Source organism: Saccoglossus kowalevskii, chromosome 20 (genome assembly GCF_978046115.1).
Source record: "Saccoglossus kowalevskii chromosome 20, keSacKowa6.1, whole genome shotgun sequence".
Classification (NCBI taxonomy): Eukaryota; Metazoa; Hemichordata; class Enteropneusta; family Harrimaniidae; genus Saccoglossus; species Saccoglossus kowalevskii.
This window is the reverse complement of record NC_140660.1, coordinates 31,627,172-31,651,242: the sequence shown is the minus strand read 5'-3', so window position 1 is coordinate 31,651,242 and position 24,071 is coordinate 31,627,172. Positions and strand designations below refer to the sequence as shown.

The window sequence follows — 24,071 nt, the reverse complement described above, 5'->3', positions numbered from 1 at the left end:
CAATCCAAGATGGTTGACTTGTATTGTCATCCAATCCAGGATGGTTGATTTGTGTTGCCACCCAATCCAAGATGTCTGATTTGTGTTGCCACCCAATTCAAGATGATTGATTTATGTTGCCATCCAATCCAAGATGGTTGGTTTGTGTTGTTATTCAATCCAAGTTGGTTGATTTGTGTTGCCATCTAATCCAGGATGGTTGATTTGCGTTGCCATCCAATCTAAGATGTTTAATTTGTGTTGCCACCTAATCCAAGATGGTTGATTTGTGTTGCCACCCAATCCAAGATGTCTGATTTGTGTTGCCATCCAATCCAGGATGGTTGATTTGTGTTGCCATGCAATCCAAGATGGTTGATTTGTGTTGCCACCCAATTCAAGATGGTTGACTTGTGTTGCCATCCAATCCAAGGTGGTTAATTTGTGTTGCCACCCAATCCAAGATGTCTGATTTGTGTTGCCACCCAATTCAAGATGATTGATTTGTGTTGCCATCCAATCCAAGATGGTTGGTTTGTGTTGTTATCCAATCCAAGTTGGTTTATTTGTGTTGCCATCTAATCCAGGATGGTTGATTTGTGTTACCATCCAATTCAAGATGGTTGATTTGCGTTGCCATTCAATCCAAGATGGTTGACTTGTGTTGCTATGCAATCCAGGATGGTTGATTTGTGTTGCCATGCAATCCAAGATGGTTGATTTGTGTTGCCATCCAATCCAAGATGTTTGATTTGTGTTGCCACCCAATTCAAGATGATTGATTTATGTTGCCATCCAATCCAAGATGGTTGGTTTGTTTTGTTATCCAATCCAAGTTGGTTGATTTGTGTTGCCACCCAATCCAGGATGGTTAATTTGTGTTACCATCCAATTCAAGATGGTTGATTTGCGTTGCCACCCAATCCAAGATGTCTGATTTGTGTTGCCACCCAATTCAAGATGATTGATTTATGTTGCCATCCAATCCAAGATGGTTGGTTTGTGTTGTTATCCAATCCAAGTTGGTTGATTTGTGTTGCCATCTAATCCAGGATGGTTGATTTACGTTGCCATCCAATCCAAGATGGTTAATTTGTGTTGCCACCCAATCCAAGATGTCTGATTTGTGTTGCCACCCAATTCAAGATGATTGATTTGTGTTGCCATGCAATCCAAGATGGTTGACTTGTGTTGCCATCCAATCCAGGATGGTTGATTTATGTTGCCATCTAATCCAGGATGGTTGATTTGCGTTGCCATCCAATCCAAGATGGTTGACTTGTGTTGCCATCCAATCCAAGATGTCTGATTTGTGTTGCCACCCAATCCAAGATGTCTGATTTGTGTTGCCACCCAATTCAAGATGATTGATTTGTGTTGCCATCCAATCCAAGATGGTTGGTTTGTGTTGTTATCCAATCCAAGTTGGTTGATTTGTGTTGCCATCTAATCCAGAGTGGTTGATTTGCGTTGCCATCCAATCCAGGATGGTTGATTTGGGTTACCATCCAATTCAAGATGGTTGATTTGCCTTGCCATCCAATCCAAGATGTCTGATTTGTGTTGCCACCCAATCCAAGATGTCTGATTTGTGTTGCCACCCAATTCAAGATGATTGATTTGTGTTGCCATCCAATCCAAGATGGTTGGTTTGTGTTGTTATCCAATCCAAGTTGGTTGATTTGTGTTGCCATCTAATCCAGAGTGGTTGATTTGCGTTGCCATCCAATCCAAGATGGTTGACTTGTGTTGCCATCCAATCCAGGATGGTTGATTTGGGTTACCATCCAATTCAAGATGGTTGATTTGCATTGCCATCCAATCCAAGATGGTTGACTTGTATTGTCATCCAATCCAGGATGGTTGATTTGTGTTGCCACCCAATCCAAGATGTCTGATTTGTGTTGCCACCCAATTCAAGATGATTGATTTATGTTGCCATCCAATCCAAGATGGTTGGTTTGTGTTGTTATTCAATCCAAGTTGGTTGATTTGTGTTGCCATCTAATCCAGGATGGTTGATTTGCGTTGCCATCCAATCTAAGATGGTTAATTTGTGTTGCCACCAAATCCAAGATGTCTGATTTGTGTTGCCACCCAATTCAAGATGATTGATTTGTGTTGCCATCCAATCCAAGATGGTTGGTTTGTGTTGTTATCTGATCAAAGTTGGTTGATTTGCGTTGCCATCCAATCCAAGATGGTTGACTTGTGTTGCCATCCAATCCAAGATGTCTGATTTGTGTTGCCATCCAATCCAAGATGGTTGGTTTGTGTTGTTATTCAATCCAAGATGGTTGGTTTGTGTTGTTATCTGATCAAAGTTGGTTGATTTGCGTTGCCATCCAATCCAAGATGGTTGACTTGTGTTGCCATCCAATCCAGGATGGTTGATTTGTGTTGCCATGCAATCCAAGATGGTTGACTTGTGTTGCCATCCAATCCAAGATGGTTGTCTTGTGTTTCCATCCAATCCAGGATGGTTGATTTGTGTTGCCATGCAATCCAAGATGGTTGATTTGTGTTGCCACCCAATTCAAGATGGCTGACTTGGGTTGCCATCCAATCCAATGTGGTTGATTTGCGTTGCCATCCAATCCAAGGTGGTTGATTTGCGTTGCCATCCAATCCAAGGTGGTTGATTTGCGTTGCCATCCAATCCAAGGTGGTTGATTTGCGTTGCCATCCAATCCAAGGTGGTTGATTTGTGTTGCCATCCAATCCAAGATGGTTGACTTGTGTTGCCATCCAATCCAAGGTGGTTGATTTGCATTGCCATCCAATTCAAGATGGTTGATTTGTGTTGCCATGCAATCCAGGATGGTTGATTTGTGTTGCCATCCAATCCAAGGTGGTTGATTTGCATTGCCATCCAATTCAAGATGGTTGATTTGTGTTGCCATCCAATTCAAGATGGTTGATTTGTGTTGCCATGCAATCCAGGATGGTTGATTTGTGTTGCCATGCACTCCAAGATGGTTGATTTGTGTTGCCACCCAATCCAAGATGTCTGATTTGTGTTGCCTTCCAATCCAGGATGGTTGATTTGTGTTGCCATGCAATCCAAGATGGTTGATTTGTGTTGCCACCCAATCCAAGATGTCTGATTTGTGTTGCCATCCAATCCAGGATGGTTGATTTGTGTTGCCATGCAATCCAAGATGGTTGATTTGTGTTGCCACCCAATTCAAGATGGTTGACTTGTGTTGCCATCCAATCCAAGGTGCTTGATTTGTGTTGCCACCCAATCCAAGATGTCTGATTTGTGTTGCCACCCAATTCAAGATGATTGATTTGTGTTGCCATCCAATCCAAGTTGGTTGGTTTGTGTTGTTATCCAATCCAAGTTGGTTTATTTGTGTTTCCATCTAATCCAGGATGGTTGATTTGTGTTGCCATGCAATCCAGGATGGTTGATTTGTGTTGCCATCCAATTCAAGATGATTGATTTATGTTGCCATCCAATCCAAGATGGTTGGTTTGTGTTGTTATCCAATCCAAGTTGGTTGATTTGTGTTGCCACCCAATCCAGGATGGTTAATTTGTGTTACCATCCAATTCAAGATGGTTGATTTGCGTTGCCACCCAATCCAAGTTGGTTGATTTGTGTTGCCACCCAATTCAAGATGATTGATTTATGTTGCCATCCAATCCAAGATGGTTGGTTTGTGTTGTTATCCAATCCAAGTTGGTTGATTTGTGTTGCCATGCAATCCAAGATGGTTGATTTGTGTTGCCATCCAATTCAAGATGATTGATTTATGTTGCCATCCAATCCAAGATGGTTGGTTTGTGTTGTTATCCAATCCAAGTTGGTTGATTTGTGTTGCCACCCAATCCAGGATGGTTAATTTGTGTTACCATCCAATTCAAGATGGTTGATTTGCGTTGCCACCCAATCCAAGTTGGTTGATTTGTGTTGCCACCCAATTCAAGATGATTGATTTATGTTGCCATCTAATCCAGGATGGTTGATTTGCGTTGCCATCCAATCCAAGATGGTTAATTTGTGTTGCCACCCAATCCAAGATGTCTGATTTGTGTTGCCACCCAATTCAAGATGATTGATTTGTGTTGCCATGCAATCCAAGATGGATGACTTGAGTTGCAATCCAATCCAGGATGGTTGATTTGTGTTGCCATCTAATCCAGGATGGTTGATTTGCGTTGCCATCCAATCCAAGATGGTTGACTTGTGTTGCCATCCAATCCAGGATGGTTGGTTTGTGTTGTTATCCAATCCAAGTTGGTTGATTTGTGTTGCCATCTAATCCAGGATGGTTGATTTGTGTTGCCATCCAATCCAGGATGGTTAATTTGTGTTGCCACCCAATCCAAGATGTCTGATTTGTGTTGCCACCCAATTCAAGATGATTGATTTGTGTTGCCATGCAATCCAAGATGGTTGACTTGTGTTGCCATCCAATCCAGGATGGTTGATTTGTGTTGCCATCTAATCCAGGATGGTTGATTTGCGTTGCCATCCAATCCAAGATGGTTGACTTGTGTTGCCATCCAATCCAGGATGGTTGATTTGTGTTGCCATCCAATCCAAGATGGTTGATTTGTGTTGCCATCCAATCCAAGATGGTTGATTTGTGTTGCCATGCAATCCAAGATGGTTGATTTGTGTTGCCACCCAATTCAAGATGGTTGACTTGTGTTGCCATCCAATCCAAGATGGTTGATTTGTGTTGCCATGCAATCCAAGATGGTTGATTTGTGTTGCCACCCAATTCAAAATGGTTGACTTGTGTTGCCATCCAATCCAAGGTGGTTGATTTGCGTTGCCATCCAATCCAAGGTGGTTGATTTGCGTTGCCATCCAATCCAAGGTGGTTGATTTGTGTTGCCATCCAATTCAAGATGGTTGATTTGTGTTGCCATCCAATTCAAGATGGTTGACTTGTGTTGCCATCCAATCCAGGATGGTTGATTTGTGTTGCCATGCAATCCAAGATGGTTGATTTGTGTTGCCACCCAATTCAAGATGGTTGACTTGTGTTGCCATCCAATCCAAGGTGGTTGATTTGCATTGCCATCCAATTCAAGATGGTTGATTTGTGTTGCCATCCAATTCAAGATGATTGATTTATGTTGCCATCCAATCCAAGATGGTTGGTTTGTGTTGTTATCCAATCCAAGTTGGTTGATTTGTGTTGCCATCTAATCCAGAGTGGTTGATTTGCATTGCCATCCAATCCAGGATGGTTGTTTTGGGTTACCATCCAATTCAAGATGGTTGATTTGCATTGCCATCCAATCCAAGATGGTTGACTTGTATTGTCATCCAATCCAGGATGGTTGATTTGTGTTGCCACCCAATCCAAGATGTCTGATTTGTGTTGCCATCCAATTCAAGATGATTGATTTATGTTGCCATCCAATCCAAGATGGTTGGTTTGTGTTGTTATTCAATCCAAGTTGGTTGATTTGTGTTGCCATCTAATCCAGGATGGTTGATTTGCGTTGCCATCCAATCTAAGATGGTTAATTTGTGTTGCCACCTAATCCAAGATGTCTGATTTGTGTTGCCACCCAATTCAAGATGATTGATTTGTGTTGCCATCCAATCCAAGATGGTTGGTTTGTGTTGTTATCTGATCAAAGTTGGTTGATTTGCGTTGCCATCCAATCCAAGATGGTTGACTTGTGTTGCCATCCAATCCAGGATGGTTGATTTGTGTTGCCATGCAATCCAAGATGGTTGACTTGTGTTGCCATCCAATCCAAGATGGTTGTCTTGTGTTTCCATCCAATCCAGGATGGTTGATTTGTGTTGCCATGCAATCCAAGATGGTTGATTTGTGTTGCCACCCAATTCAAGATGGTTGACTTGTGTTGCCATCCAATCCAATGTGGTTGATTTGCGTTGCCATCCAATCCAAGGTGGTTGATTTGCGTTGCCATCCAATCCAATGTGGTTGATTTGCGTTGCCATCCAATCCAAGGTGGTTGATTTGCGTTGCCATCCAATCCAAGGTGGTTGATTTGCGTTGCCATCCAATCCAAGATGGTTGACTTGTGTTGCCATCCAATCCAAGGTGGTTGATTTGCATTGCCATCCAATTCAAGATGGTTGATTTGTGTTGCCATGCAATCCAGGATGGTTGATTTGTGTTGCCATCCAATCCAAGGTGGTTGATTTGCATTGCCATCCAATTTACGATGGTTGATTTGTGTTGCCATGCAATCCAGGATGGTTGATTTGTGTTGCCATGCAATCCAAGATGGTTGATTTGTGTTGCAACTCAATCCAAGATGTCTGATTTGTGTTGCCTTCCAATCCAGGATGGTTGATTTGTGTTGCCATGCAATCCAAGATGGTTGATTTTTGTTGCCACCCAATCCAAGATGTCTGATTTGTGTTGCCATCCAATCCAGGATGGTTGATTTGTGTTGCCATGCAATCCAAGATGGTTGATTTGTGTTGCCACCCAATTCAAGATGGTTGACTTGTGTTGCCATCCAATCCAAGGTGGTTGATTTGTGTTGCCACCCAATCCAAGATGTCTGATTTGTGTTGCCACCCAATTCAAGATGATTGATTTGTGTTGCCATCCAATCCAAGTTGGTTGGTTTGTGTTGTTATCCATTCCAAGTTGGTTTATTTGTGTTGCCATCTAATCCAGGATGGTTGATTTGTGTTGCCATGCAATCCAAGATGGTTGATTTGTGTTGCCATCCAATTCAAGATGATTGATTTATGTTGCCATCCAATCCAAGATGGTTGGTTTGTGTTGTTATCCAATCCAAGTTGGTTGATTTGTGTTGCCACCCAATCCAGGATGGTTAATTTGTGTTACCATCCAATTCAAGATGGTTGATTTGCGTTGCCACCCAATCCAAGTTGGTTGATATGTGTTGCCACCCAATTCAAGATGATTGATTTATGTTGCCATCCAATCCAAGATGGTTGGTTTGTGTTGTTATCCAATCCAAGTTGGTTGATTTGTGTTGCCATGCAATCCAAGATGGTTGATTTGTGTTGCCATCCAATTCAAGATGATTGATTTATGTTGCCATCCAATCCAAGATGGTTGGTTTGTGTTGTTATCCAATCCAAGTTGGTTGATTTGTGTTGCCACCCAATCCAGGATGGTTAATTTGTGTTACCATCCAATTCAAGATGGTTGATTTGCGTTGCCACCCAATCCAAGTTGGTTGATTTGTGTTGCCACCCAATTCAAGATGATTGATTTATGTTGCCATCTAATCCAGGATGGTTGATTTGCGTTGCCATCCAATCCAAGATGGTTAATTTGTGTTGCCACCCAATCCAAGATGTCTGATTTGTGTTGCCACCCAATTCAAGATGATTGATTTGTGTTGCCATGCAATCCAAGATGGATGACTTGAGTTGCAATCCAATCCAGGATGGTTGATTTGTGTTGCCATCTAATCCAGGATGGTTGATTTGCGTTGCCATCCAATCCAAGATGGTTGACTTGTGTTGCCATCCAATCCAGGATGGTTGGTTTGTGTTGTTATCCAATCCAAGTTGGTTGATTTGTGTTGCCATCTAATCCAGGATGGTTGATTTGTGTTGCCATCCAATCCAGGATGGTTAATTTGTGTTGCCACCCAATCCAAGATGTCTGATTTGTGTTGCCACCCAATTCAAGATGATTGATTTGTGTTGCCATGCAATCCAAGATGGTTGACTTGTGTTGCCATCCAATCCAGGATGGTTGATTTGTGTTGCCATCTAATCCAGGATGGTTGATTTGCGTTGCCATCCAATCCAAGATGGTTGACTTGTGTTGCCATCCAATCCAGGATGGTTGATTTGTGTTGCCATCCAATCCAAGATGGTTGATTTGTGTTGCCATCCAATCCAAGATGGTTGATTTGTGTTGCCATGCAATCCAAGATGGTTGATTTGTGTTGCCACCCAATTCAAGATGGTTGACTTGTGTTGCCATCCAATCCAAGATGGTTGATTTGTGTTGCCATGCAATCCAAGATGGTTGATTTGTGTTGCCACCCAATTCAAAATGGTTGACTTGTGTTGCCATCCAATCCAAGGTGGTTGATTTGCGTTGCCATCCAATCCAAGGTGGTTGATTTGCGTTGCCATCCAATCCAAGGTGGTTGATTTGTGTTGCCATCCAATTCAAGATGGTTGATTTGTGTTGCCATCCAATTCAAGATGGTTGACTTGTGTTGCCATCCAATCCAGGATGGTTGATTTGTGTTGCCATGCAATCCAAGATGGTTGATTTGTGTTGCCACCCAATTCAAGATGGTTGACTTGTGTTGCCATCCAATCCAAGGTGGTTGATTTGCATTGCCATCCAATTCAAGATGGTTGATTTGTGTTGCCATCCAATTCAAGATGATTGATTTATGTTGCCATCCAATCCAAGATGGTTGGTTTGTGTTGTTATCCAATCCAAGTTGGTTGATTTGTGTTGCCATCTAATCCAGAGTGGTTGATTTGCATTGCCATCCAATCCAGGATGGTTGTTTTGGGTTACCATCCAATTCAAGATGGTTGATTTGCATTGCCATCCAATCCAAGATGGTTGACTTGTATTGTCATCCAATCCAGGATGGTTGATTTGTGTTGCCACCCAATCCAAGATGTCTGATTTGTGTTGCCATCCAATTCAAGATGATTGATTTATGTTGCCATCCAATCCAAGATGGTTGGTTTGTGTTGTTATTCAATCCAAGTTGGTTGATTTGTGTTGCCATCTAATCCAGGATGGTTGATTTGCGTTGCCATCCAATCTAAGATGGTTAATTTGTGTTGCCACCTAATCCAAGATGTCTGATTTGTGTTGCCACCCAATTCAAGATGATTGATTTGTGTTGCCATCCAATCCAAGATGGTTGGTTTGTGTTGTTATCTGATCAAAGTTGGTTGATTTGCGTTGCCATCCAATCCAAGATGGTTGACTTGTGTTGCCATCCAATCCAGGATGGTTGATTTGTGTTGCCATGCAATCCAAGATGGTTGACTTGTGTTGCCATCCAATCCAAGATGGTTGTCTTGTGTTTCCATCCAATCCAGGATGGTTGATTTGTGTTGCCATGCAATCCAAGATGGTTGATTTGTGTTGCCACCCAATTCAAGATGGTTGACTTGTGTTGCCATCCAATCCAATGTGGTTGATTTGCGTTGCCATCCAATCCAAGGTGGTTGATTTGCGTTGCCATCCAATCCAATGTGGTTGATTTGCGTTGCCATCCAATCCAAGGTGGTTGATTTGCGTTGCCATCCAATCCAAGGTGGTTGATTTGCGTTGCCATCCAATCCAAGATGGTTGACTTGTGTTGCCATCCAATCCAAGGTGGTTGATTTGCATTGCCATCCAATTCAAGATGGTTGATTTGTGTTGCCATGCAATCCAGGATGGTTGATTTGTGTTGCCATCCAATCCAAGGTGGTTGATTTGCATTGCCATCCAATTTACGATGGTTGATTTGTGTTGCCATGCAATCCAGGATGGTTGATTTGTGTTGCCATGCAATCCAAGATGGTTGATTTGTGTTGCAACTCAATCCAAGATGTCTGATTTGTGTTGCCTTCCAATCCAGGATGGTTGATTTGTGTTGCCATGCAATCCAAGATGGTTGATTTTTGTTGCCACCCAATCCAAGATGTCTGATTTGTGTTGCCATCCAATCCAGGATGGTTGATTTGTGTTGCCATGCAATCCAAGATGGTTGATTTGTGTTGCCACCCAATTCAAGATGGTTGACTTGTGTTGCCATCCAATCCAAGGTGGTTGATTTGTGTTGCCACCCAATCCAAGATGTCTGATTTGTGTTGCCACCCAATTCAAGATGATTGATTTGTGTTGCCATCCAATCCAAGTTGGTTGGTTTGTGTTGTTATCCATTCCAAGTTGGTTTATTTGTGTTGCCATCTAATCCAGGATGGTTGATTTGTGTTGCCATGCAATCCAAGATGGTTGATTTGTGTTGCCATCCAATTCAAGATGATTGATTTATGTTGCCATCCAATCCAAGATGGTTGGTTTGTGTTGTTATCCAATCCAAGTTGGTTGATTTGTGTTGCCACCCAATCCAGGATGGTTAATTTGTGTTACCATCCAATTCAAGATGGTTGATTTGCGTTGCCACCCAATCCAAGTTGGTTGATATGTGTTGCCACCCAATTCAAGATGATTGATTTATGTTGCCATCCAATCCAAGATGGTTGGTTTGTGTTGTTATCCAATCCAAGTTGGTTGATTTGTGTTGCCATGCAATCCAAGATGGTTGATTTGTGTTGCCATCCAATTCAAGATGATTGCTTTATGTTGCCTTCCAATCCAAGATGGTTGGTTTGTGTTGTTATCCAATCCAAGTTGGTTGATTTGTGTTGCCACCCAATCCAGGATGGTTAATTTGTGTTACCATCCAATTCAAGATGGTTGATTTGCTTTGCCACCCAATCCAAGTTGGTTGATTTGTGTTGCCACCCAATTCAAGATGATTGATTTATGTTGCCATCTAATCCAGGATGGTTGATTTGCGTTGCCATCCAATCCAAGATGGTTAATTTGTGTTGCCACCCAATCCAAGATGTCTGATTTGTGTTGCCACCCAATTCAAGATGATTGATTTGTGTTGCCATGCAATCCAAGATGGATGACTTGAGTTGCAATCCAATCCAGGATGGTTGATTTGTGTTGCCATCTAATCCAGGATGGTTGATTTGCGTTGCCATCCAATCCAAGATGGTTGACTTGTGTTGCCATCCAATCCAGGATGGTTGATTTGTGTTGCCATCCAATCCAAGATGGTTGATTTGTGTTGCCATCCAATCCAAGATGGTTGATTTGTGTTGCCATGCAATCCAAGATGGTTGATTTGTGTTGCCACCCAATTCAAGATGGTTGACTTGTGTTGCCATCCAATCCAAGATGGTTGATTTGTGTTGCCATGCAATCCAAGATGGTTGATTTGTGTTGCCACCCAATTCAAGATGGTTGACTTGTGTTGCCATCCAATCCAAGGTGGTTGATTTGCGTTGCCATCCAATCCAAGGTGGTTGATTTGCGTTGCCATCCAATCCAAGGTGGTTGATTTGTGTTGCCATCCAATTCAAGATGGTTGATTTGTGTTGCAACTCAATCCAAGATGTCTGATTTGTGTTGCCTTCCAATCCAGGATGGTTGATTTGTGTTGCCATGCAATCCAAGATGGTTGATTTTTGTTGCCACCCAATCCAAGATGTCTGATTTGTGTTGCCATCCAATCCAGGATGGTTGATTTGTGTTGCCATGCAATCCAAGATGGTTGATTTGTGTTGCCACCCAATTCAAGATGGTTGACTTGTGTTGCCATCCAATCCAAGGTGGTTGATTTGTGTTGCCACCCAATCCAAGATGTCTGATTTGTGTTGCCACCCAATTCAAGATGATTGATTTGTGTTGCCATCCAATCCAAGTTGGTTGGTTTGTGTTGTTATCCAATCCAAGTTGGTTTATTTGTGTTGCCATCTAATCCAGGATGGTTGATTTGTGTTGCCATGCAATCCAAGATGGTTGATTTGTGTTGCCATCCAATTCAAGATGATTGATTTATGTTGCCATCCAATCCAAGATGGTTGGTTTGTGTTGTTATCCAATCCAAGTTGGTTGATTTGTGTTGCCACCCAATCCAGGATGGTTAATTTGTGTTACCATCCAATTCAAGATGGTTGATTTGCGTTGCCACCCAATCCAAGTTGGTTGATATGTGTTGCCACCCAATTCAAGATGATTGATTTATGTTGCCATCCAATCCAAGATGGTTGGTTTGTGTTGTTATCCAATCCAAGTTGGTTGATTTGTGTTGCCATGCAATCCAAGATGGTTGATTTGTGTTGCCATCCAATTCAAGATGATTGATTTATGTTGCCTTCCAATCCAAGATGGTTGGTTTGTGTTGTTATCCAATCCAAGTTGGTTGATTTGTGTTGCCACCCAATCCAGGATGGTTAATTTGTGTTACCATCCAATTCAAGATGGTTGATTTGCTTTGCCACCCAATCCAAGTTGGTTGATTTGTGTTGCCACCCAATTCAAGATGATTGATTTATGTTGCCATCTAATCCAGGATGGTTGATTTGCGTTGCCATCCAATCCAAGATGGTTAATTTGTGTTGCCACCCAATCCAAGATGTCTGATTTGTGTTGCCACCCAATTCAAGATGATTGATTTGTGTTGCCATGCAATCCAAGATGGATGACTTGAGTTGCAATCCAATCCAGGATGGTTGATTTGTGTTGCCATCTAATCCAGGATGGTTGATTTGCGTTGCCATCCAATCCAAGATGGTTGACTTGTGTTGCCATCCAATCCAGGATGGTTGATTTGTGTTGCCATCCAATCCAAGATGGTTGATTTGTGTTGCCATCCAATCCAAGATGGTTGATTTGTGTTGCCATGCAATCCAAGATGGTTGATTTGTGTTGCCACCCAATTCAAGATGGTTGACTTGTGTTGCCATCCAATCCAAGATGGTTGATTTGTGTTGCCATGCAATCCAAGATGGTTGATTTGTGTTGCCACCCAATTCAAGATGGTTGACTTGTGTTGCCATCCAATCCAAGGTGGTTGATTTGCGTTGCCATCCAATCCAAGGTGGTTGATTTGCGTTGCCATCCAATCCAAGGTGGTTGATTTGTGTTGCCATCCAATTCAAGATGGTTGATTTGTGTTGCCATCCAATTCAAGATGGTTGACTTGTGTTGCCATCCAATCCAGGATGGTTAATTTGTGTTACCATCCAATTCAAGATGGTTGATTTGCGTTGCCATCCAATCCAAGATGGTTGACTTGTGTTGCCATCCAATCCAGGATGGTTGATTTGTGTTGCCATCCAATCCAAGATGGTTGACTTGTGTTGCCATCCAATCCAAGATGGTTGATTTGTGTTGCCATGCAATACAAGATGGTTGATTTGTGTTGCCACCCAATTCAAGATGGTTGACTTGTGTTGCCATCCAATCCAAGGTGGTTGATTTGCATTGCCATCCAATTCAAGATGGTTGATTTGTTTTGCCATGCAATCCAGGATGGTTGATTTGTGTTGCCATGCAATCCAAGATGGTTGATTTGTGTTGCCACCCAATCCAAGATGTCTGATTTGTGTTGCCATCCAATCCAGGATGGTTGATTTGTGTTGCCATGCAATCCAAGATGGTTGATTTGTGTTACCACCCAATTCAAGATGGTTGACTTGTGTTGCCATCCAATCCAAGGTGGTTAATTTGTGTTGCCACCCAATCCAAGATGGTTGATTTGTGTTGCCACCCAATCCAGGATGATTGATTTGTGTTACCATCCAATTCAAGATGGTTGATTTGCATTGCCATTCAATCCAAGATGGTTGACTTGTCTTGCTATGCAATCCAGGATGGTTGATTTGTGTTGCCATGCAATCCAAGATGGTTGATTTGTGTTGCCATCCAATCCAAGATGTTTGATTTGTGTTGCCACCCAATTCAAGATGATTGATTTATGTTGACATCCAATCCAAGATGGTTGGTTTGTTTTGTTATCCAATCCAAGTTGGTTGATTTGTGTTGCCACCCTATCCAGGATGGTTAATTTGTGTTACCATCCAATTCAAGATGGTTGATTTGCGTTGCCACCCAATCCAAGATGTCTGATGTGTTGCCACCCAATTCAAGATGATTGATTTATGTTGCCATCCAATCCAAGATGGTTGGTTTGTGTTGTTATCCAATCCAAGTTGGTTGATTTGTGTTGCCATCTAATCCAGGATGGTTGATTTACGTTGCCATCCAATCCAAGATGGTTAATTTGTGTTGCCACCCAATCCAAGATGTCTGATTTGTGTTGCCACCCAATTCAAGATGATTGATTTGTGTTGCCATGCAATCCAAGATGGTTGACTTGTGTTGCCATCCAATCCAGGATGGTTGATTTGTGTTGCCATCTAATCCAGGATGGTTGATTTGCGTTGCCATCCAATCCAAGATGGTTGACTTGTGTTGCCATCCAATCCAAGATGTCTGATTTGTGTTGCCACCCAATCCAAGATGTCTGATTTGTGTTGCCACCCAATTCAAGATGATTGATTTGTGTTGCCATCCAATCCAAGATGGTTGGTTTGTGTTGTTATCCAATCCAAGTTGGTTGATTTGTGTTGCCATCTAATCCAGAGTGGTTGATTTGCGTTGCCATCCAATCCAGGATGGTTGATTTGGGTTACCATCCAATTCAAGATGGTTGATTTGCCTTGCCATCCAATCCAAGATGTCTGATTTGTGTTGCCACCCAATCCAAGATGTCTGATTTGTGTTGCCACCCAATTCAAGATGATTGATTTGTGTTGCCATTCAATCCAAGATGGTTGGTTTGTGTTGTTATCCAATCCAAGTTGGTTGATTTGTGTTGCCATCTAATCCAGAGTGGTTGATTTGCGTTGCCATCCAATCCAAGATGGTTGACTTGTGTTGCCATCCAATCCAGGATGGTTGATTTGGGTTACCATCCAATTCAAGATGGTTGATTTGCATTGCCATCCAATCCAAGATGGTTGACTTGTATTGTCATCCAATCCAGGATGGTTGATTTGTGTTGCCACCCAATCCAAGATGTCTGATTTGTGTTGCCACCCAATTCAAGATGATTGATTTATGTTGCCATCCAATCCAAGATGGTTGGTTTGTGTTGTTATTCAATCCAAGTTGGTTGATTTGTGTTGCCATCTAATCCAGGATGGTTGATTTGCGTTGCCATCCAATCTAAGATGTTTAATTTGTGTTGCCACCTAATCCAAGATGGTTGATTTGTGTTGCCACCCAATCCAAGATGTCTGATTTGTGTTGCCATCCAATCCAGGATGGTTGATTTGTGTTGCCATGCAATCCAAGATGGTTGATTTGTGTTGCCACCCAATTCAAGATGGTTGACTTGTGTTGCCATCCAATCCAAGGTGGTTAATTTGTGTTGCCACCCAATCCAAGATGTCTGATTTGTGTTGCCACCCAATTCAAGATGATTGATTTGTGTTGCCATCCAATCCAAGATGGTTGGTTTGTGTTGTTATCCAATCCAAGTTGGTTTATTTGTGTTGCCATCTAATCCAGGATGGTTGATTTGTGTTACCATCCAATTCAAGATGGTTGATTTGCGTTGCCATTCAATCCAAGATGGTTGACTTGTGTTGCTATGCAATCCAGGATGGTTGATTTGTGTTGCCATGCAATCCAAGATGGTTGATTTGTGTTGCCATCCAATCCAAGATGTTTGATTTGTGTTGCCACCCAATTCAAGATGATTGATTTATGTTGCCATCCAATCCAAGATGGTTGGTTTGTTTTGTTATCCAATCCAAGTTGGTTGATTTGTGTTGCCACCCAATCCAGGATGGTTAATTTGTGTTACCATCCAATTCAAGATGGTTGATTTGCGTTGCCACCCAATCCAAGATGTCTGATTTGTGTTGCCACCCAATTCAAGATGATTGATTTATGTTGCCATCCAATCCAAGATGGTTGGTTTGTGTTGTTATCCAATCCAAGTTGGTTGATTTGTGTTGCCATCTAATCCAGGATGGTTGATTTACGTTGCCATCCAATCCAAGATGGTTAATTTGTGTTGCCACCCAATCCAAGATGTCTGATTTGTGTTGCCACCCAATTCAAGATGATTGATTTGTGTTGCCATGCAATCCAAGATGGTTGACTTGTGTTGCCATCCAATCCAGGATGGTTGATTTATGTTGCCATCTAATCCAGGATGGTTGATTTGCGTTGCCATCCAATCCAAGATGGTTGACTTGTGTTGCCATCCAATCCAAGATGTCTGATTTGTGTTGCCACCCAATCCAAGATGTCTGATTTGTGTTGCCACCCAATTCAAGATGATTGATTTGTGTTGCCATCCAATCCAAGATGGTTGGTTTGTGTTGTTATCCAATCCAAGTTGGTTGATTTGTGTTGCCATCTAATCCAGAGTGGTTGATTTGCGTTGCCATCCAATCCAGGATGGTTGATTTGGGTTACCATCCAATTCAAGATGGTTGATTTGCCTTGCCATCCAATCCAAGATGTCTGATTTGTGTTGCCACCCAATCCAAGATGTCTGATTTGTGTTGCCACCCAATTCAAGATGATTGATTTGTGTTGCCATCCAATCCAAGATGGTTGGTTTGTGTTGTTATCCAATCCAAGTTGGTTGATTTGTGTTGCCATCTAATCCAGAGTGGTTGATTTGCGTTGCCATCCAATCCAAGATGGTTGACTTGTGTTGCCATCCAATCCAGGATGGTTGATTTGGGTTACCATCCAATTCAAGATGGTTGATTTGCATTGCCATCCAATCCAAGATGGTTGACTTGTATTGTCATCCAATCCAGGATGGTTGATTTGTGTTGCCACCCAATCCAAGATGTCTGATTTGTGTTGCCACCCAATTCAAGATGATTGATTTATGTTGCCATCCAATCCAAGATGGTTGGTTTGTGTTGTTATTCAATCCAAGTTGGTTGATTTGTGTTGCCATCTAATCCAGGATGGTTGATTTGCGTTGCCATCCAATCTAAGATGGTTAATTTGTGTTGCCACCTAATCCAAGATGTCTGATTTGTGTTGCCACCCAATTCAAGATGATTGATTTGTGTTGCCATCCAATCCAAGATGGTTGGTTTGTGTTGTTATCTGATCAAAGTTGGTTGATTTGCGTTGCCATCCAATCCAAGATGGTTGACTTGTGTTGCCATCCAATCCAGGATGGTTGATTTGTGTTGCCATGCAATCTAAGATGGTTGACTTGTGTTGCCATCCAATCCAAGATGGTTGTCTTGTGTTGCCATCCAATCCAGGATGGTTGATTTGTGTTGCCATGCAATCCAAGATGGTTGATTTGTGTTGCCACCCAATTCAAGATGGTTGACTTGTGTTGCCATCCAATCCAATGTGGTTGATTTGCGTTGCCATCCAATCCAAGGTGGTTGATTTGCGTTGCCATCCAATCCAAGGTGGTTGATTTGTGTTGCCATCCAATTCAAGATGGTTGATTTGTGTTGCCATCCAATTCAAGATGGTTGACTTGTGTTGCCATCCAATCCAAGGTGGTTGATTTGCATTGCCATCCAATTCAAGATGGTTGATTTGTGTTGCCATGCAATCCAGGATGGTTGATTTGTGTTGCCATCCATTCCAAGGTGGTTGATTTGCATTGCCATCCAATTCAAGATGGTTGATTTGTGTTGCCATGCAATCCAGGATGGTTGATTTGTGTTGCCATGCAATCCAAGATGGTTGATTTGTGTTGCCACCCAATCCAAGATGTCTGATTTGTGTTGCCTTCCAATCCAGGATGGTTGATTTGTGTTGCCATGCAATCCAAGATGGTTGATTTGTGTTGCCACCCAATCCAAGATGTCTGATTTGTGTTGCCATCCAATCCAGGATGGTTGATTTGTGTTGCCATGCAATCCAAGATGGTTGATTTGTGTTGCCACCCAATTCAAGATGGTTGACTTGTGTTGCCATCCAATCCAATGTGGTTGATTTGCGTTGCCATCCAATCCAAGGTGGTTGATTTGCGTTGCCATCCAATCCAAGGTGGTTGATTTGTGTTGCCATCCAATTCAAGATGGTTGATTTGTGTTGCCATCCAATTCAAGATGGTTGACTTGTGTTGCCATCCAATCCAAGGTGGTTGATTTGCATTGCCATCCAATTCAAGATGGTTGATTTGTGTTGCCATGCAATCCAGGATGGTTGATTTGTGTTGCCATCCATTCCAAGGTGGTTGATTTGCATTGCCATCCAATTCAAGATGGTTGATTTGTGTTGCCATGCAATCCAGGATGGTTGATTTGTGTTGCCATGCAATCCAAGATGGTTGATTTGTGTTTCCACCCAATCCAAGATGGTTGATTTGTGTTGCCACCCAATCCAAGATGTCTGATTTCTGTTGCCATCCAATCCAGGATGGTTTATTTGTGTTGCCATGCAATCCAAGATGGTTGATTTGTGTTGCCACCCAATTCAAGATGGTTGACTTGTGTTGCCATCCAATCCAGGATGGTTGATTTGTGTTGCCGTCTAATCCAGGATGGTTGATTTGCGTTGCCATCCAATCCAAGATGGTTGACTTGTGTTGCCATCCAATCCAGGATGGTTGATTTGTGTTGCCATCCAATCCAAGATGGTTGACTTGTGTTGCCATCCAATCCAAGATGGTTGATTTGTGTTGCCATGCAATCCAAGATGGTTGATTTGTGTTGCCACCCAATTCAAGATGGTTGACTTGTGTTGCCATCCAATCCAAGGTGGTTGATTTGTGTTGCCATGCAATCCAAGATGGTTGATTTGTGTTGCCACCCAATTCAAGATGGTTGACTTGTGTTGCCATCCAATCCACGGTGGTTGATTTGCATTGCCATCCAATTCAAGATGGTTGATTTGTGTTGCCATGCAATCCAAGATGGTTGATTTGTGTTGCCATGCAATCCAGGATGGTTGATTTGTGTTGCCATCCAATCCAAGGTGGTTGATTTGCGTTGCCATCCAATTCAAGATCGTTGATTTGTGTTGCCATGCAATCCAGGATGGTTGATTTGTGTTGCCTTCCAATCCAGAATGGTTGATTTGTGTTGCCATGCAATCCAAGATGGTTGATTTGTGTTGCCACCCAATCCAAGATGTCTGATTTGTGTTGCCATCCAATCCAAGGTGGTTGATTTGCGTTGCCATCCAATTCAAGATGGTTGATTAGTGTTGCCACCCAATCCAAGATGTCTGATTTGTGTTGCCATCCAATCCAAGATGTCTGATTTGTGTTGCCATCCAATCCAGGATGGTTGATTTGTGTTGCCATGCAATCCAAGATGATTGATTTGTGTTGCCACCCAATTCAAGATGGTTGACTTGTGTTGCCATCCAATCCAAGGTGGTTGATTTGCGTTGCCATCCAATCCAAGGTGGTTGATTTGTGTTGCCATCCAATCCAAGATGGTTGATTTGTTTAGCCATCCAATCCAAAATGGTTGATTTGTTTTGCCATCCAATCCAAATGGGTGACTGGCAACCATTTCAAATTCAACTATATTATTTTTACACAATTATGCTTATTTAATGCTATCCAGTTAGCATCTGAATTAGTTTTTGCTTATCAACAAAAGAATTCTGCTTTTTATATCTCAGCCATTGTTTTTGTTGGAACTACCAATATTGTAACTATTGTATTGATAACTTTTCTAACCCCGGACTTCTAAGTGTAAATTAATGGTTCTCCTCGATGGATTTATGGGTTTTAGACTATCTAACTGTATACAATGTAATTTGGTAGTGACTGATAAACCATTAGACTATCTAAGTTTATACAATGTAATTTGGTAGTGACTGATAAACCATTAGACTATATAACTGTATACAATGTAATTTGGTAGTGACTGATAAACCATTAGACTATCTAACTGTATACAATGTAATTTGGTAGTGACTGATAAACCATTAGACTATCTAACTGTATACAATGTAATTTGGTAGTGACTGATAAACCATTAGACTATCTAACTGTATACAATGTAATTTGGTAGTGACTGATAAACCATTAGACTATCTAACTGTATACAATGTAATTTGGTAGTGACTGATAAACCATTAGACTATCTTAACTGTATACAATGTAATTTGGTAGTGACTGATAAACCATTAGACTATATAACTGTATACAATGTAATTTGGTAGTGACTGATAAACCATTAGACTATCTAACTGTATACAATGTAATTTCGTAGTGACTGATAAACCATTAGAATATCTAAGTGTATACAATGTAATTTGGTAGTGACTAATAAACCATTAGACTATCTAACTGTATACAATGTAATTTGGTAGTGACTGATAAACCATTAGACTATCTAAGTGTATACAATGTAATTTGGTAGTGACTGATAAACCATTAGACTATCTAAGTGTATACAATGTAATTTGGTAGTGACTGATAAACCATTAGACTATCTAAGTGTATACAATGTAATTTGGTAGTGACTGATAAACCATTAGACTATCTAAGTGTATACAATGTAATTTGGTAGTGACTGATAAACCATTAGACTATCTAACTGTATACAATGTAATTTGGTAGTGACTGATAAACCATTAGACTATCTAACTGTATACAATGTAATTTGGTAGTGACTGATAAACCATTAGACTATATAACTGTATACAATGTAATTTGGTAGTGACTGATAAACCATTAGACTATCTAACTGTATACAATGTAATTTGGTAATGACTGATAAACCATTAGAATATCTAAGTGTATACAATGTAATTTGGTAGTGACTGATAAACCATTAGACTATCTAACTGTATACAATGTAATTTGGTAGTGACTGATAAACCATTAGACTATATAACTGTATACAATGTAATTTGGTAGTGACTGATAAACCATTAGACTATCTAACTGTATACAATGTAATTTGGTAATGACTGATAAATCATTAGAATATCTAAGTGTATGCAATGTAATTTGGTAGTGACTAATAAACCATTAGACTATCTAACTGTATACAATGTAATTTGGTAGTGACTGATAAACCATTAGACTATCTAACTGTATACAATGTAATTTGGTAGTGACTGATAAACCATTAGACTATCTAAGTGTATACAATGTAATTTGGTAGTGACTGATAAACCATTAGACTATCTAAGTGTATACAAAGTAATTTGGTACTGACTGATAAACCATTAGACTATCTAACTGTATACAATGTAATTTGGTAATGACTGATAAATCATTAGAATATCTAAGTGTATGCAATGTAATTTGGTAGTGACTAATAAACCATTAGACTATCTAACTGTATACAATGTAATTTGGTAGTGACTGATAAACCATTAGACTATCTAACTGTATACAATGTAATTTGGTAGTGACTGATAAACCATTAGACTATCTAAGTGTATACAATGTAATCTGGTAGTGACTGATAAACCATTAGACTATCTAAGTGTATACAATGTAATTTGGTACTGACTGATAAACCATTAGACTATATAACTGTATACAATGTAATTTGGTAGTGACTGATAAACCATTAGACTATCTAAGTGTATACAATGTAATTTGGTAGTGACTGATAAACCATTAGACTATCTAACTGTATACAATGTAATTTGGTAGTGACTGATAAACCATTAGACTATCTAACTGTATACAATGTAATTTGGTAGTGACTGATAAACCATTAGACTATCTAACTGTATCCAAGGTAATTTGGTAGTGACTGATAAACCATTAGACTATCTAAGTGTATACAATGTAATTTGGTACTGACTGATAAACCATTAGACTATATAACTGTATACAATGTAATTTGGTAGTGACTGATAAACCATTAGACTATCTAACTGTATACAATGTAATTTGGTAGTGACTGATAAACCATTAGACTATCTAAGTGTATACAATGTAATTTGGTAGTGACTGATAAACCATTAGACTATCTAACTGTATACAATGTAATTTGGTAGTGACTGATAAACCATTAGACTATCTAACTGTATACAATGTAATTTGGTAGTGACTGATAAACCATTAGACTATCTGGAAGCACTCATAATTTATTACATTTTTCAAGACATAAAAGTTAGAATCCCAAACATGTTCAGATATCATGCAATACAAGTCATTTTGTTCATTTGTGATGGAACTAGTACATGCATACAAAATGTATAAAGGCTGACATTTTATTATTTATATACAAGAACAGAGGGAGCTGTGACATTCTCAATGGTTTGTTATGTATAGTCTTGTACATGTCCATTTATTTCTGTCTTTGTGTTTTATTCAGGTGTAAAGAAGACACATAATGAAAGCACACAGACTGACGACAACCAATCAACTGCCAGTGTTTCATTTGGGTCAACAGACCCTATCAGTGTTGAATCTAAAGAGAAGGAGACACAGACAATAATGATAACAATTCCTAAAGAATTTTCATCTAAAAAAACGCTAGTAGGCATGGCAACCCGCAGCAGTCGCAGAAAACAAATTGCCCCCAAAAAAGCAACAATTACTGCCTTAAGAAAACGTGGAAGACCATCGGGAAGTAAAACAAAAACAAAAAAGGCAGTTCAAATGACGCAGTCTATACTTAGAGAGGAAACCTCTGAGGATGATATGAAAGATGATGATGGGAGTCATGGCAACAATGAGGATAAAGATTATGAGCCAATAAAGTCAAAGCAAAATTTAAATGCTTCATTACAGTGTAATATATGTCAGGTGGTGTTCTTAAAAATAATTGATTTGAAACGTCACCGAAAAATACATATAAAAGAGAAATTAAGTTGTCAGGAATGTGGTAAACTTTTAGCTGGTTACCCAAATTTGTTACAACATGTCCGCGCCGTTCATAAAAAAGAGAGACCTTTTAAATGTGATACGTGCAGTAAAACATTTTCCTCTGCTTCCCATCTCACAACACATAATGAAAAACATTTGACAAATGAACAAAAACTGTTACAGTGTGATAAATGTGAAAAAAAATTTGCCCATACCACATCTTTAAAAGCTCATCAGCGTATGTCACATCGAGAAAAATTATATTCATGTGAGACATGTGGTAAATCATTTCCACAGAAATCCAACTTAGTTGTACATTTGAGATGTCATACAGGTGAGAAACCATATCAATGTGATGAATGTGGTAAGACGTTTAGTCAGTTATCAAGTCTAAGATCTCATAAGTTTATACATACAGGTGAGAAACCATATAAATGTACACAATGTGAGTTTGCATTTGTACGAGCTGATGATTTAAGGGCTCATATTAGAAGACATACTGGTGAAAAACCATACCAATGTGAAATATGTGGTAAACGGTTTAGTAAAAACCAACAACTTGCTGATCACAAACGACATCATACTGGAGACAAACGATACAAATGCAAATTATGCGGGGGAACATTTTTTAAAAGTGGCCATCTTAAACGTCACATGACAATTCATTCTGGGGAGAAAAATTATGAATGTTCAGTTTGTGGAAAGAAAGTAAATCGTTCTGATAATTTGAAAACACACATGAAAATCCATCGTAAAGATATTGAAGGTTTGCAGAAAAAAGAAAAGGTTACATCTAAATCAACTATGGTGATTGATCCAATGCAGAATGTAACAAGCCATGCTATGGTTCCATTATCACAACCAACCAATCACCCTGTCTTAATACAATCATGTGATATCAATTATCAACAATATAGACACACAGACACTGATAGAATGTTTGTGGAACCAATAGCTATACAAAGTGCTATTGATACTATTGGTGGATTATCACATGAACAATGGTGATATCTATTGTTATAAAGTGACAATATATTATCACATGAACAATGGTGATATCTATTGTTATAAAGTGACAATATATTATCACATGAACAATGGTGATATCTATTGTTATAAAGTGACAATACATTATCACATGAACAATGGTGATATCTATTGTTATAAAGTGACAATATATTATCACATGAACAATGGTGATATCTATTGTTATAAAGTGACAATACATTATCACATGAACAATGGTGATATCTATTGTTATAAAGTGACAATATCATATTATCACATGAACAATGGTGATATCTATTGTTATAAAGTGACAATATATTATCACATGAACAATGGTGATATCTATTGTTATAAAGTGACAATATATTATCACATGAACAATGGTGATATCTATTGTTATAAAGTGACAATACATTATCACATGAACAATGGTGATATCTATTGTTATAAAGTGACAATATCATATTATCACATGAACAATGGTGATATCTATTGTTATAAAGTGACAATATATTATCACATGAACAATGGTGATATCTATTGTTATAAAGTGACAATATATTATCACATGAACAATGGTGATATCTATTGTTATAAAGTGACAATACATTATCACATGAACAATGGTGATATCTATTGTTATAAAGTGACAATATCAAATTATCACATGAACAATGGTGATATCTATTGTTATAAAGTGACAATATATTATCACATGAACAATGGTAATATCTATTGTTATAAAGTGACAATATCATATTATCACATGAACAATGGTAATATCTATTATTATA

The 24,071-nt window shown here is 39.7% G+C and overlaps 1 protein-coding gene across 1 annotated transcript in view; it reads left to right on the top strand.

Annotated features, from left to right (window-relative positions):
• LOC102809632 (uncharacterized) overlaps positions 1-23,366 on the top strand; it is a 105,273-nt gene extending 81,907 nt beyond the window's left edge. Inside the window, exon 8 of the mRNA XM_085494489.1 lies at positions 21,776-23,366. Within this exon, the coding sequence (XP_085350615.1) occupies positions 21,776-23,277 (1,502 nt within the window). The 3' untranslated portion in view covers positions 23,278-23,366. The remainder of the gene's footprint in view (positions 1-21,775) is intronic.
• The last annotated feature ends 705 nt before the right edge of the window (positions 23,367-24,071 follow it).